The 14118-nt window shown below is 35.2% G+C and overlaps 2 protein-coding genes across 2 annotated transcripts; one reads left to right on the top strand and one right to left on the bottom strand.

Annotated features, from left to right (window-relative positions):
• Positions 1-820: 820 nt before the first annotated feature.
• LOC142837492 (olfactory receptor 14A2-like) lies at positions 821-1807 on the bottom strand. The gene has a single exon (XM_075952582.1). The coding sequence runs from the start codon at positions 1805-1807 to the stop codon at positions 821-823; it is 987 nt and encodes a 328-aa protein (XP_075808697.1).
• A 10254-nt stretch (positions 1808-12061) lies between these two features.
• Positions 12062-13118, top strand: LOC142837459 (olfactory receptor 14C36-like). Its single transcript, XM_075952542.1, has 2 exons — positions 12062-12252; positions 12371-13118. Exons 1-2 carry the CDS (start codon positions 12062-12064, stop codon positions 13116-13118), a joined length of 939 nt encoding a protein of 312 aa, XP_075808657.1.
• Positions 13119-14118: the final 1000 nt, after the last annotated feature.

The raw sequence follows: 14118 nt of genomic DNA, 5'->3' as shown, positions 1-14118 counted from the left end.
TCCAGTTTTGGTGAAAACTCACAGAAACTGCAGTCCTGCTGCTGAATGCATGAAATTCAAATAGATTTATAGATCACAGAGCTGCATCCGGCTCTAAGGATTGTCAGAGAGTCTTTCTCCCCAACCCTTGTTTAACACTTCTGTAATAACAGAAAGGGACTTGTGTTCTTTAGATTCTCAAGAACTTGTAAGGTTATTTAAGGCATATATTGTGTTCCTTAGACTCAAAAGCCAGCCTTCCGTCATCTGTAAGGAATGCTTCTATTCAGGAGAAACTGTAGAAAATAGTCACACAAGTGTCTGTCTCTCCCGTGTCCCTCTGATAGCACTTTCAATCTGCTTGGCTACGATTTCTCTTTTAGAACTTGCCTTATATAATCATTCTCCAAGTTTGTCTTCGCATTAAAAATACTTTGAGGCTTGAGTTAAATCTCCAGAATTCGCTGGGCTTATGGCTTCGAATCCTGACTGTTTTTTTTTTTTTCAAACAGAAGAAAGACTAACAGAGAAATCATGTGTTAACTGTGTGATTGATCATATACTTCCACCATCTAAATTTTTTTGGTTGTGGTGGTTATTAATTTTGTTTCTAAATGAACCAGATAAGAAGTATCAATAGACAGATACTGAAAATTACCAAAAAAAGACTAATACTTTTAGAAAGTTATATTCCCCAAATGATGACAGTTTTATCATAGAGGAGCAGAAACAAACCAGATATAACTTAATTTTCTGATCATAGATAGTATTAGCCTTATTTTGAATGTGTATTTTTAAGGACAAGCATGAGTATCTACACTTGTCTTTCTAAAGTCAAAAATTATAAAAACTTTCTTGTAACTTGTGACAAGATAATTTGAAGTGTTAAATGAAGTGAACCCCTTGGGCAGAGATTTTGAAGTAACCTCCTCAGAGCACACTTGACATCCCTGTTCCTCAGGCTGTAGATCAAAGGATTAAGTGCTGGAGGTAATACGGTGTAGAGAACAGAAAAAAGCTTGTCTGTGACTGACGGTACATCTGAGGGAGCCTTCAGATAGACAAAGCAAGCAGTGGCAATGAAAACAGTGAAAACAGTGAGGTGGGGGATGCATGTGGCAAATGCTTTGGACTGACCCTTAGTAGTAGGAATCTTAAGCACAGTGGATAATATGTGATAGTAAGAGATCATCACACATGTAAAGCAAGACATGCCTAGACACAGACCAATTCCATGACTTGTATAAACGACCACAAGTGTTTCAGAGCAGGAAATCCTTAGCAATGAGGGGACATCACAGAAAAACTGTGGGATCACATTGGAGCCACAGAGAGGCATGGAAAATGTTCCAGCTGTATATATGGCTCCAAAGAGTACTCCAGTAGCCCAGGAAACAGCCACCATCAGCATACAGGTTCGACTACTCATAATGACCTCATAATGCAGGGGACAGCAGATGGCAACATAGCGGTCATAGGACATGGCAGTCAGGACAATTGTCTCACTTGCTGAAAAAGAAGTCATAAAAAGTATCTGGAAGGCACAACCAGGAATGGAAATAAAATTGTTGTGAGTTAGACTGTTGACAAAGAAACTTGGGATTGGGACAGACACAAAGAAGATGTCAAACAAGGACAAATTCTTCAGGAAGAAGTACATGGGTGTTTGGAGCCTCAGATCCAGCGTGATGAGAGTGATGATAAGGAAGTTACTCATCAGGATTGTTAGGTACACTACCAGGAAGAATACTCCACAGACAGTCTGTAGCTCCTGGGTGTCTGAAAGCCCCGTAAGGATGAATCCTGTTATTCTCGTGAGATTGGGCATTCTATAGTCTTCAAATGACCTGTCAAGTATGATAAATGAACAAAAATTGATACAGTCTAAAATATTTACAACTGATGTACAAAAATGGATCCAGAACACTACATAGGTTGTTCCCTATTTTTAATAGTCCACATCTTATCTTTCCATAAAGTAATACTTTCACTTATTACATAAATTTTATTGAGTTATCATTTATACCAATTTATTGTACCATGCTTTGTCACAAATTTGAGAAAAATCTTAACAGAAATATATGGTGCTTTTCCTAATAGAAATGGCTCTTCACCTGAGACTGCAGTAATCTAGTGTGCAAGAAACAACAGGATAAAACCTTAGATTCTCTCTCTTCTGTATTTTACTTCCTTCATCTTAATCTTGGGTGAGATCTCTGCTCAACTTTTCATAGCCACATTTACCATTCAAAGTTGTTCAACAAAGTTAGTGTCTTTCTTGTACCTGTAATACTTTAAAGAGATTGCCAAATTCCACCATTGACAATGTGTTCGGGACCCTTTGAATAGCACATGGATGCTTACATTCATTGGCTAAATCTTTATTGAAGAGAAGCTTTCTTCTCACACATCCCTCAAAGGTGAGCCTGTGCCCCATAAGGAGAAACAATCATCTCCTAGGGACGAATTTGTCTCCAGATTACATGTCTAATACATAAACTCCTTGTAATGCAAATAGCTGAATCAAATAGGGATCATCCTCAATTCAGCCTCATCAAATTTCTGCTTACAGATAAAATTCTGTATGTTGATAAGAGAGATAACTAACAACCAGGCCACAATTTGAAAAGGAGTGCTTGAGAATTCATAGCTCTTATAATTCATTCCTGTAATCTCTGAGGTCTTCTTACTATTTTAAAATACTTGGTTACCCTATATGTTTATATTATCAGCCTCTTTCCCTAACTTTCACATTTGATTTTTGTTTATTTTCTGTGGTGATCAACCACACCTTAATTGCTCAAACTCTCTAAAGTGAGGTTTCGTGTGGCATAAGATTTCCAAAACAAAGCAAAGCAAGTGCCCTTACTTAAGAAAATAATATTATCTATCACATTACATTTATGTGTAAAAGTAGCCAAGTGTTGTAGTTATAACTCTCAGTTATTGTTATATTAAATAGTCTAAAATACTATATACAAACATATATCCCTGTCCTCGTGAATGTAAACAAGGTCATATGAACATAGTTTTTGTTCAGTATTTATACCATCTTAAACTGATCCAATCCTAAAATACTGAATATATCACTGACTTTGTTAAGAGATGAAAGTTGGGGCCTCCTGGAAAATGGGAGAGGTTGCTTTCCTGGTGAAGTGCACACATTGCGAGATTATTCACTATTATTCACAAATACATTGCAAAATCTCTTAGTAAAACAAAGCAACAACAACAAAAAAGAGGTTATGGATTTGACAGAAGGAATAGAGTCGTATGTGTGGCTTTGGAATAAGGTAGGGCAAAAGAGAAATATTGTAATCGAATTATATTCTCAAAAATTAAAAACAAATTAGAAGAGAAAATTAAAGAAAAAAGTGAGAGGCAGGAAACTTGGCCCAGCCACTGAAAACTGTTATTTCAGCTTCCAAGACCTAGTTGATGGCTCAAAATTGACTGTAACTCCAGTTCCTAACACCTACTGGATTGTTTGTAGCCTCCAGACAGGCACAAATGAACACAAAAACAAATGCAAATAAATCCCATAAATTCACAGGAAATAAAAATATTAGATATATCTTAAAGAAAGGATATAATTTAAAAATTTGAGTTGTTCAGCTACACACATTTGTAGTAGAGACATGTCAGGATGTCAGGGTGTTTTGTTTATAAAGGAGTCTTGAAAAATGAATACATCAAAATACTTCCTTCTTTAGTTCCCCCATATTTCTCTTATCACATCATGTTTTCTGAAAATAGCTTTTAGTAAGATCCAGTATACTATGATATTTTATATAATTTATATTGGTATATTACTGGTTACTTAGGTTTAGGTATAGACTAGTATCATTGAAAAAAATGATACAATGTTACATATATTACACATGGTACTAAATGGTAGTGACAAAAAGAATTTTGTGGGGCAGTGGAAAGCTTATTTTCCGAAGGAGGAGGTCAAAATAGTACACAAAAACAAATCCTATGACAGTGACATGGCAAAGTTTATAGATTAGCTGTGTGGCTGCTAAATTTTTTTTTAAAGGCTTTCAATTCACACCAAATGCAGAGGACAATTGAACAGGATAGATATTGCCACAGAAGATACTTTAAAAAGAATAGTTCTACTATAAAATAAAGGTAAGTCTTGTTTAGATCATTTCAGAAAAAGCAGTGGTAAGCAGGAAGGAAGTGTGGCAGGGAGCTAAGAATCATGATGATGTTTGCCAGCTCATTGTAACCATCAGGAAGAAGAAACATGGAAAAAAATTCAAAAATAGTGAAGAAATCACTTATAATTTGCATTGCTTTTGATAACTATTCTAATTCTCATAATATCTTTTATATATTACATATTATATATAATATAATCATTTATTCAGAGCAATGTATTTTAATATTTTATCACCAGAAATTTGCAATATGTACTTTAAAGCAATTCAGATGCCTCAGATTCCTGGCAAAGGGATTAGTCATTCAATTTTATAGGAATATTTTCCAAGAGGTCCAAATGAGGAGTCAAAATTTCTTATAGACATTAGCATCTGGATTATTGATGTATCAACTAAAGATTTGCAAACTCTGTAATCATAACATCTAGTTATGATTTAGGCACCTGAAAAGATTCAAAAGTCTATCCAAAGTTGTAATCATTTCCTAGTACAGAATAAAGCAAATAAGAAAATCATTTACCGTCTTATAAATTTTGCTTAGATTTCCTTTGAAGCACTGTGTAATCCAAAGGGCTCTGATAGATCTTTAAGGCACTTGGCTACAACCTTAACATTACCCAAGGGAAAACCTTTATGAATAGCCTTACTTATTATTTACTTTTCTCTTAATTAGTTATAAGAATTGGTGCTTTTTATAGGAAGAACTGATCAGTCCCCTGAAAATACACCAGAATAGATCATGAAAAACATAGCTCACACTTTTCCCAGGATTATATTAAACCAAACACATATACTCTAAATTATAATGAAAAAGGTTATTTTAGTTTTTAGTAAATATTAAACTATATGCTGAAAATTTCTCTAAGGACTCTTGCCACATATTCATGTTATTAGTTATTTTATCATCACTATAATAAAAACATGAAAAACAAAACACAACTTAAGATAATCAAGGTTTACTTGTAAGGAAATAATTTTACCAATTGATTCATCTTCTCAGTCTATTTGAAATTCTAATGTATTTTCTCTTAGACAAATAATTGTACTTAAAAAAAACCATACTCTCTCTCTCTGTGTGTATCTGTTATGTCTAAAATTACAGATATATGTCTATATATAATATTCAGATTTAGTGTTTTTCTAAAATAATAGATATAAAATTAAGTATTTCTGGAGGGATATGTAAAATATAGAGTATTCTGCAACATAAAAAGTAAGAAATAGAAAACCCATAACCTTTCCCCTGACCAAATTCCCCCTACAAGAGCAACAGCCCCTAGAGACACAGGCATGCCTGCACCAATTGAAGGAAGAGGTGAGTGACTGAGGTCCCAGCTAAACTGACCCAATCCCTAGGCCCTAATCCCCATGCCCTTCTACCTCCCACCTGAACCCCATCATCCAGTTAGCAGGTAAGAATCCTGCTGGCAGACTGCTACACCACCACTCCTACCAAATGGACACCGTAACCTGCGAGATCTACCCTACCACACCTTACGGTTTTCACTATTTTTATTGCTACTACTTGCTTTGTATTTCTGAAAGCTCCCGCAGAAGAACCTTCAATCACAGACAGGCTTTTTTTCTGTGATCTACACTGTTTCATCTCCAGCAATAAATCCTTTGATCTACAGTCTGAGAAACAATGATGTCAAGTGTGCTCTGAGGAGGTTACAGCAAAATCTTTACCCAAAGGGTTCACTTCATTTAACACTTCAAAGTGTAATTCATAATATACATTTTTACATATTTTTTTATCTGCAAAAAAACTAAAAAAAAGGAGTTGAAAGACTTAAATTTTTTTTGAAAACCCATGAAACTGAAAAGTGCCATTTGGGTTTTAATGCAGTTTTTGAGCACAGAGCATGCTGCTATTGGTCTTGATGTTATGGTTAATGGATATTCAAAGACCTAATTCCTTGTTGCAATCCTTAGCTATCAAACTTTACATGTCTGTTTTTGGTTTTAAAAGGGATGATTTCATTCTCTTCTTTCAGTATCTCTCATAGATGAGCATATCAAAATGTAGAGGAAAGAGATGGAGAGAGAGAGAGAAAAGGCAAAGGGGGATGAGGGGAGAAAAAGGAGAGAGAGAGAGAGAGAGAGAGAGAGAGAGAGAGAGAGAGAGAGAGAGAGAGAGAGAGAGAGAGAATATCTGATTGGTTTGGGATGTGAAAGCCACAGAGAATATTGTCCTGAGGTCCATGCAGGAACCTGCCACATATTTCAGAGGTTAGAGACTACCCATGTGCTATCCACTCTATTCCATTATCTTAATCACCATTGCCACACTTTCAAGTGACTCAGGAGACATCTGATCCTGTTCTTCTGCTGGTGTCTAGTCCTGTATTTTAATTGGGTCCAGTTTCATCAGTTCTCTATAAATAATCACCTACCTTAATCCTCTAGACATTTTGTCCCAATTAAAGCCTGTGTTCTTAGAACCTTTGCACTCAGGAGGATGCCTACATTTTCAATAAAAGAGGACATAAATAGCCAATTTTTAAAAGACAAGAGTGGTCTTTTACTCATTTGGAGACTTGTTGTATCCTATTATAGATAGCATGAACTATCTTTAAGAATTTATTTGAAAAAATTAACAACAGAGAGTTTCAGTCTCATTTTTGAATGACGAGCAACGCCTGGTGAGTGTCCTGCATCGTCCCTCTTATTTACATACGAGGGGATTTCCCAGAATTTCCCTCACTTCAGATTGAAAGCTTTTAAAAGGGAAAAGGCAGTTAAATTACAAGTCCTGAATGTTTGAGAAAACTCATATTTTTCACCTGTGAAACAGCCAGTAATTTCATTAAGAGAATGAGTGAAGACGGCATCCTTTACTTTTAGAGAAAAGTAATCGCAGAAAGACCTTATTATTTTGTAGAAGTTTCCTTATAAGTATGACAGCACTATCATGGAGTGTGGTAGACAAAAGTGTCATACATAAAATGTTACAGCTGATCAATGTGTTTCTATGCCACCTGACTAATACTTTCTACTTACAATATCCTTTTATTCAGTATTTACAAAATGATACACAACTGTATATAAAACAATCCCAGGAAAGAAAGACATAGGATTGAAGCATTTTTTATAATATAATTTTTATAATATAATATATTCATATTATATTTAAAATGTTTGCTATATTAAGATATTTATGTATGCATTATCCATGTAGCAGATGCATACGTACCTGGCGTTAAAAAATTTTGTAAACTTTTTTTGAAAACATTTAAAAAGATTTTTTGAAGTTATATAATTATATTTTTTCTCCCTTCCCTTTTCTTCCTCCAAACAATCCCACACACCCTTCTTTCTCTCTTTCAGTATCACATTCTCTTTTTTCATTGGTACATATTCAGATGTATATAAACTCATATAGTATATATTCCTAACTATATGTGTATGGGTGTCTTGCTTGCAAGAATGCATGCATACCACCTGTATGAACTGTCTTTAGAGAAGGCCAGACAAGACTGCAGGAACCCTTAGAGCTGGAATTGTCGAACAGTTATTAGCCACCATGCGATGCTGATTCTGAATCCAGGTCCTCCGCATGACCAGCCAATGCCCCTAACTACTGCTGAGCCAGCTATTAAGTCCCTCTTCCCATATTTGTAAAGATTTTCCATGAACCAATTATGAAGACTTTCTTTAGTGTGTTTTGATAATATTATTTTACTTGAAATTTATTTTTATTATATTGAAATCGTAAACAGTTTATTTGTAAAAGTGATAAAAATGCTTAACGCATATTGTATAAGATACAACTCTTAAAAATACTTACCTGATAAAGAAAGTGTTCATTCTCTCTAACCTTAACTCTTTAAGCTCCATTTCAACTGTGCATAACTTTTAGCAAAAACTTAAGAATAAACCATTTTAAAATCAAAGAAATATAATTTAAAATAGATATATAAAATCATTTATAAACATTAAATAAACTTATTATATATAAAAGTTAAATGGTAACCTTTAAGAAAGACTTTCAACCTGTCTTCAGATCTCACTGGAAGTTTAAAATATATTTATGTATTAAAAATATGTAATTATAAATAAATATGTCTTTAATTATATTCATGTCAATATATTATATTCTTCCCAGAGGATTAATTCTTTGCTCTAGGCTTATAAAAAACTTGGCATATTTCATCAAAAGGGGATATGTATTCATTGCCATTAGTATTTTAACACATTGCTACATATTATGTTGACAAAATACTCTTGAATATCTTTTCAGTTTTTTAATAGTTTGAGTGAAGAAATGTTATTGAATGCATGTGTATTGGTTTATCCGTTCTGAAAATGAACAATTATGAATATTCAGCTTTGAAAAACCCATTATGAACCTCAGGATGTAGTAAGATAGTTTCCATACTTCTGCAGATATTAAGTATTATCACCTTATTTTTTCAAACATGAATATTTAATTTTGAAAAACATAAACTGTATTATTTAAATTATATTAATGCTTACTGGTTTCTAAAGTGAAGTTTTAAATTGGTCATTTAGTGATAAATGGTCAATTCATTATATACCAAATGAACAAGTTTACTTAGGAATAAATATGTACATATGAATACATTTATGAGGGCTATAACAGCTGGAAAACAGGTCATGAATCTGAAGAACACAGAGAGATTTATGGACAGGTTTAAAGGGAGAAAACATAAAGGAGAAATGTAATTATATTATTATCCAAAACCAAAAATAAACACAATAACAAATCACACTGAATCTAAATAAAGTAGTCCAGGTTCCTTAATTTTACTTATTATTTTTTGGACTACATGCTATGGAAAATTTCCCACTAGTATGTTCAGTGGAAGATATGAAATAAGAGTGTCATACAGGACAATCCATGCTGCTTCAAATGGATGAAAGGCGGAATGTGGTTGTGTTCAAAATCAGTGATTATCAGGCTAAAGAATTCATGAATCTTATAGCTGGAGAATATTCAGCGCATAACTATATCAACACTTTTGTGGTGAATGTTCCATATATTTCTGTGAGATCCTTTTGGTACATGGTGTGCACATCTGCCATTTTTAACATCTATTTGCAATGTGAGCTATTGGGCATTTTGAAGGCTGATTATTAAAATCTTATCTTTCTATTGTGGCATTTATTTAAAAAACTTTTAGTTTGCATTTTATATTGAGATATACTCATATGTGAAGCACAGGTATCTGTAACTTAATGATGTTTGACTTCTTTTAGGCAACTTTTTAGAGCGATTGTAATAGATCCCCAAGCAAGGTAGTCTTGTGTAGCTATACTTGCTCCTTCTGGCCATTCACCTCAGCTGCAGTTGTATGATTTTTTTTTTTTTTACAGATGGGATGTCTTGCAATCTTGGCAAAGATGTCATACAATATTACCTTGTGCATTGCTTCTTCTTACTATATTGCCATTTAAATTCCAACATTGTTTTTATATTTAAAGTATATGAATAGAGTTTTTAAAATCCCTGCGAAGATATTGACAATTTACATTTATACTTGTAGGCTACACCTGGTAACAACAGCTAGGTCTAGCTTCTCAATAACTTGTGGAGTTTCAACATAATATCACCCTGTACTTTGTCCAAAATATGATGCTATATAATTATCCTGAGTGGCCATCGTGGACCTTTGTGAAAGAATTAACTTTGTAGGTGACCAGTTTTCCTTTTCTGTAGCCATAATTCCTGACTGATCTGATGCTGAGTTACTCCTTCCGAATTGCCATCTTGCTCTTCTGCCAAAGGTGACACTGAACACACCATAGACTCCAGTTTTGTTCATCCATTGCAAGGTGGGTCATCTTCTGATAAAACCTGCATCTGGTATCTTTTGCATTTCAGTCAGTGATTTGTTAGCTGTTGTATTCTTTAACTGAGTCTTAGGTTTTAATTTCAATGCTCGCTTTACTATTGCTCTAAACTAATTTGTGGGGATTTTAGACTACCATCTTGATAGACACTTGTTACATATAATAGAGATATGCTGATACATTCAATAGATGTCATAAAAATATATATTTTGGAAGAATAGTTTTTCTGTCTTTGCATCTTAAAGAAATGATTTACTACGATTTTGGGAAAAGAAATAAATTATGTAAATAATGCTTAAAGTAGTTAATGTTCACTACTGTCACTAAGTAAATGTAACTTTTGTACATTTCATGCTGTTAGTATTTTTTTTATATTTTTTTATTGAGAAAAGGAAAAAAAACAAGTTTCTGCCTCCTCCCATCCTCCTATTTCCCTCCCCCTCCTCCCACCCTTCTCCCCTCCTCCCACCTTTCTCCCCCTCCCCCCACTCCTCTCCCCCTCCCTCTCCAGTCCAAAGAGCAGTCAGGGTTCCCTGCCCTGTGGTAAGTCCTAGGTCCTCCCCCCTCCGTCCATATCTAGGAAGGTGAACATCCAAACTGGCTAGGCTCCCACAAAGCCAGCACATTAAGCAGGATCAAAACCCCGTGCCATTGTCCTTGGCTTCTCATCAGCCCTCATTGATCGCCATGTTCAGAGATCACCAAGGCCAGCTGGACTGTGACTGAAAAAGCATGGGATAAAACTGGACTCTCTGAACATGGTGATCAATGAGGGCTGATGAGATGCTGTTAGTATTTTGACATTTCTAATGCGTCATATACTTTAAAGAAAAAGTGATCTATAGCTAATTCACCACTTGCCATTCCTTTGTTACCTGCTTCATGTCTGTTTTCTTGCTGTTTTGTTTTTAATTAATTAATGTTTTATATCTAAGTAGTATCTTTGGTGGTCACCATGACATTTGATAAAACTTGTTACATTATTTTATTAATCTGAGAAAAGCTTACCTTTAATGACATGGGCATAAAATTATGCACTTTAACACCCCTGTACACAAGTATAAAATTTAGAACTTAATTTTTCATATTGTACATTATTTAGGGAATATAACAGTATGCTGATCACTATTGGAAGAACATGGTATGACATTTAATTCTGTAGATCGCTGCCCAATCAAGCTTGGAGCCCAACTCCCATGGACATAAAAGCTTTCATGCATTGTATCATGTTTAGTTTTATGTATAAATTTGTGTTTGCTCCAGGACCCAGCTAGCCAAATAATATTCCAAACGTTGGTGTGGATATGTATATAGATATTGTTCACATTCTAAATACTTTGTGTTAAGAAATTGAGATTATCATCTTTAGTATGAGCGAATCTCACGAAAACCTAAGGTTTCACCAAGAAGAGAAAATTCTTCCTTAAGCCGGAAAGTTAAACTGTGCCTGAGTTTCCAGGCAAATGACCTATTCTGAAGGTCTCAGACATTCTAAAAAGTGAGATATTTTCTTAAACATTCTCTTCTTCGGTGTTCATTCTCTCTCTCTTGCAACCTGTTCTCTTATGTCCACGTATCTCACCTCCACTCACATTCCCCATTCCTCCTGATATATATGTGTGTGTGTGTGTTTATGTGTATGTATATAGATAATCATAGAATATAAACGCACTTTATATGTAAATAAATATATGACAATAAATATAAAAACACCATTTTAAAAATATATCCCACGCGTTGATTTTCTCTTGCCATTCCTAAAAATACAGGTAGTTTACCTGGAATAGAAACTTGCCATATGTAATTGATTTAATATTTGTTGTTAATAGAGTTAGGAAACATTATTATGGAAACTAATTCAAAGTACTTAGCATCATACTGTAAAACTAGGCAGACTGTGCTATCTTTGTGTGTTAACAAATATGCATGATAAAAACATACGCAAATCAAAGAAATAAATACTTGACTTTTAATGCATAAAGTCAGTTTTAGAAAATAGAAGTAAAGGGCATTATAAGAAATGTTAGTGATCTATCAATTATTTTGGGTTACTCTCTGTCATTGCTTTTCTTTTACAGATAAACCTGTACTTTGAGACCATGACCAATTCCACCCTGGTGACTGAGTTTCTCCTGGAGGTTTTTGCTGAAACTTATGAGCTCAGGCTCCTACTCAGTGTCCTGTTCCTGCTGGTGTACCTGGGCAGCCTGTTAGGGAACCTGATCATCATCATTGTTACTACCGTTGACCAGGCCCTGAACACACCCATGTACTACTTTCTAAGGAATTTGTCCATCTTAGACACAGTTGACCAGGCCCTGAACACACCATGTACTACTTTCTAAGGAATTTGTCCATCTTAGACACAGTTGACCAGGCCCTGAACACACCATGCACTACTTTCTAAGGAATTTGTCCATCTTAGACGTGTGCTACGTTTCTGTCACTGTCCCCAATGCCTGTGTCAACTCTCTCACTGGCCACAGAAATATCTCTGTGCTTGGCTGTGCAGCGCAGATCTTTTTGGTCTTCTTTTGCGCATGTGTAGAGATTCTCTTTCTTGCTGTCATGGCTCATGACCGCTATGTGGCCATCTGTAAGCCTCTCCTCTATCCTGTGATCATGAACCACCAAGTCTGTGTTCAGATGACACTGGCTTCCCTACTTAGTTCTCTTGTCGTTGCAGGTGTACACACTGTCAAAACCATCCAGTTGTCTTTCTGTCAGTCTAATTTGATCCCACAGTTCTTCTGTGATATCCCTTCTTTACTGAGACTTTCCTGTTCAGACACCTTTAATAACAAACTCTTAATTCTTCTGTCTGCTATTGGGATCAGTGGCAGCTGCTTTGTCTTAATTGCTGTATCATACATTCACATATTATCAACTGTGTTGAGGGTTCCTGTTAAAGGGGAGCGAGGTAAGGCCTTTTCCACCTGTGTCCCTCATATTGTGGTGGTGTCTTTGTTCCTTACTTCTGGTGCCTATGTGTATCTAAGAACTCCAGTAACCTCAGAAGTAGTTCAGGAGATGACTCTTTCTGTATTATATTCCATTGTTCCACCCTTCTTAAACCCTATTATCTATTGTCTTAGAAACAAACAGATAAAGGAGGCTGTGAGGAAAATAACATTAAAGATATTTTTTCAGAGTTGAACATAAAAAGAAATTATGAAGGTCAGGGTTTTCTAGAGAAAAATAAACAAACACACACATACTAAAAAGAAATTGTTTTTACATAATATATTCTGATTATAGTTATTCCTCCTTCTTCTCCTCCTAGTTCCTCCTCACCTGTCCTTCCATCTGGATTCACCCCCTTCCTATCGCTCATTAGAAAACAAAAAGGCTTCTAAATTTAATAATAAAATAAAATGAAATAAAGTATTATAAGATAAAACAAAGCCAGTACATCAGAACAACCCAAAATGAAAAAACAGATGGAAAAGTGATGAAGAAAAAGCCCAAAAAATAGATGTAGAGTCCCACTCATTCAAACACTGAAAAAGCCCATAAAAATACTAAATTGAAAGCAATGATATATATGCAGAAGACTTGTATAGTAAAAAGAGGGAGAAAGAAATCTATATAATATATATTGAAAATTTAAGATTTAAAAAATAGCCCTTGTCTCAGTGTGTGGGACAAGGGAATGGGGATGTTCTATCGGGAACTCACCAAGGCCAGCTGGCCTGGGTCTGGAAAAGCCTGGGATAAAACCGGACTCTCTGAACATAGCGGACAATGAGGACTACTGAGAACTCAAGAACAATGGCAATGGGTTTCTGATCCTACTGCACGCACTGGCTTTGTGGGAGCCTAGGCAGTTTGGATGCTCAACTTACTAGACCTGGATGGAGGTGGGGGTTCCTTGGACTTCCCACAGGACAGGGAACCCTGATTGCTTTTCGGGCTGGGGGGAGACTTAATTGGGGGAGGGGGAGGGAAATGGGAGGCGGTGGCGGGGAAGAGACAGAAATCTTTAATAAATAAATAAATTAAAAAAAAGCCCTGAAATGAAATTATGAGGCAAGGATTCTCTAATTAAATCATTGAGTTTGTTTTCTCCTGACCATTTACGGCTGGATGTGCAGTCTACTCTTAAGAATAGTTTGTTTACCCAGTGAGACTCCTTTGGATGAAACTAAATTTGCAC

The sequence above is a fragment of the Microtus pennsylvanicus genome, chromosome 18 (assembly GCF_037038515.1).
Source record: "Microtus pennsylvanicus isolate mMicPen1 chromosome 18, mMicPen1.hap1, whole genome shotgun sequence".
Taxonomy (NCBI): Eukaryota; Metazoa; Chordata; class Mammalia; order Rodentia; family Cricetidae; genus Microtus; species Microtus pennsylvanicus.
This window is presented reverse-complemented; position numbering and strand designations above follow the sequence as displayed.

Excerpts from the sequence above, each read along its gene's own strand:
- LOC142837492 (XM_075952582.1), bottom strand. The coding sequence starts at position 1,807 with ATGCCCAATCTCACGAGAATAACAGGATTCATCCTTACGGGGCTTTCA.
- LOC142837459 (XM_075952542.1), top strand. The coding sequence starts at position 12,062 with ATGACCAATTCCACCCTGGTGACTGAGTTTCTCCTGGAGGTTTTTGCT. Across the intron at positions 12,253-12,370 it reads TACTACTTTCTAAGGAATTT|GAATTTGTCCATCTTAGACG; the intron begins GTCCATCTTAGA and ends CTACTTTCTAAG.